Source organism: Lagopus leucura, unplaced genomic scaffold (genome assembly GCF_019238085.1).
Source record: "Lagopus leucura isolate 7727_CA_CO unplaced genomic scaffold, USGS_WTPT01 29140-0_obj-0_obj, whole genome shotgun sequence".
NCBI classification, from domain to species: Eukaryota; Metazoa; Chordata; class Aves; order Galliformes; family Phasianidae; genus Lagopus; species Lagopus leucura.
Window position 1 is genome coordinate 409 of NW_024968398.1, and position 1,752 is coordinate 2,160.

At 67.3% G+C, this 1,752-nt stretch overlaps 1 protein-coding gene across 1 annotated transcript; it reads left to right on the plus strand.

Annotated features, from left to right (window-relative positions):
* Positions 1–440: 440 nt before the first annotated feature.
* On the plus strand, positions 441–1,707 carry OPA3 (outer mitochondrial membrane lipid metabolism regulator OPA3). Its single transcript, XM_042894504.1, has 2 exons — positions 441–603; positions 996–1,707. The coding sequence occupies exons 1-2, from the start codon at positions 462–464 to the stop codon at positions 1,361–1,363; spliced, it is 510 nt and encodes a 169-aa protein (XP_042750438.1). The 5' UTR covers positions 441–461; the 3' UTR covers positions 1,364–1,707.
* Positions 1,708–1,752: the final 45 nt, after the last annotated feature.

Genomic DNA, 1,752 nt, shown 5'->3' on the forward strand with positions numbered 1-1,752 from the left:
GACCCTCATAGACCCTACTGATCCCGTTGTTCCCTGTTGACCCCATTGGCCCCATAGAGCTCACTGACCCCATTGCTCCCCATTGACCCCACTGTTCCCCACCGACCCCATTGCCCACTTAACATCCCCCTTAAGGCTCCTCCCCACTCCTCTCCACCAATCACCTCCCATCTCATTTACATAACCCCGCCTTCTCAATGTGGGTGTGCTCTCAATTCAACCCGGCGCACAACGGGTTAACATCGAGCCGGACCGCACCCGTGGGCGTGGCAGAGCGAGGAGAAGGCAGCCTATTGGCGGAGCCTAGTTGGGGGCGTGGCCAAGAGGAGGCCAATCCCTATAGGCGAGGCAGAATCTAGAAAAGGGCGTGGTCTAGCATGGGCGGGGGCGTGGCTGCCGCGTAGCTCCGCCCCCCTCGGCGGCGTCGCGCGGCTCTGACGTCATCATCCGGCGTTCGGACGATGGTGGCGGGCGCCTTTCCTATCGCCAAGCTGCTGACCCTCGGCGCCCGCCAGCTCAGCCGCCCGCTGGCCGCCCGCATCAAGGCCGGGGCCCGCGCCAGCCCCTTCTTCCGCACCTACATCTGCCTGCCTCCCGCACAGCGTGAGCGCTGAGGGGAAAGGGGGGCGGCCAATGGGAGGGCGAACTGGAAAGGGTGCAGCCAATGGGAAGAGAGAGTGGGCGGGATCGAGGGGGGGGAAGACTGAGGGGGAGGCGGGGAGGGGAAGGGGTGCGGCCAATAGGAGGGCGAGGCGATGGGGAGGCGGCCAATGGGAGCACGCTGGGGGCGGGCTCAGGGAGGTGAGGGCGGGAACTGCGGGAGGGGCTGAGGGGGCAACGGAGGGCGGGGCGCTGCGGGAGGGACAGGCAATGGCGGTGAGTGACGGCGTCGGGGACCAATGAGAGGTGGGGGATGAGCTGAGGGCGGCAACGGAGTGCGATATCCGCGAGGAGACGAGCGAACGGGACGAGCGGAGATGTGTGGCGGCCCGCAGTGTATCACTGGGTGGAGATGCGAGCCAAGATGCGGATCATGGGCTTCCGCGGCGCCGCCGTCAAACCGCTGAACGAGGAAGCGGCCGCGGAGCTGGGGGCCGAGCTGCTGGGGGAAGCCATCGTGTTCGGCGTGGGGGGGCTGTGCATCTACCTCGAGTACGCCCGGCAGGCGGGGCAGTCGCGGCGACGAGAGGAAGAGCAGGCGGCGGCCATGCGAGACATGGCGGCGGCGCTGGAGCGCATGCGCGGCGAGCTGGACGCGCTGCTCGCCGAAAGGGGCGGAGTGACGTCGAGCCCCGCCCCCGTCACGAGCCCCGCCCCCAAGGCAAACCCCGCCCCCACGGCACAGCTCGTTCCCGCCCATTAAAGCGCCCCCGCGCTCTTCCCGGCGGCGGGCTGTGAGAAGGGGGCGTGGCCGCGGCGCGGGGGCGGAAGGGGCGGGGTTAATAAACGTAGGGGCGTGGCTTTGTCCATACATGGTTGTCGATAGCTGCTCGAGGGGCGTGGCCAAAGCCTTTTCTGGGCGTGGCTTGGACGAATCAGGTTCTATTCGCTGAGCACGGTTTTGGGGCGTGACTTAAGGGGGGCGGTGCTAAAGATGCCGTTGGTTTGGATGAAGGGGCGTGGCCAATAGTGGGCGTGGTCCCAAGGAGGCGTGGCGTTGTGAGGCTCAATGTGTTTGAATGGAGGGCTCGGGGGCAGGGCCAAGGACGGTGGGCGGGGTCTCGAGGGGGCGGGGTCTGGGTGAAGGGGATC

Excerpts from the sequence above, each read along its gene's own strand:
- OPA3 (XM_042894504.1), top strand. The coding sequence starts at position 462 with ATGGTGGCGGGCGCCTTTCCTATCGCCAAGCTGCTGACCCTCGGCGCC. Across the intron at positions 604-995 it reads CTGCCTGCCTCCCGCACAGC|TGTATCACTGGGTGGAGATG; the intron begins GTGAGCGCTGAG and ends GGCGGCCCGCAG.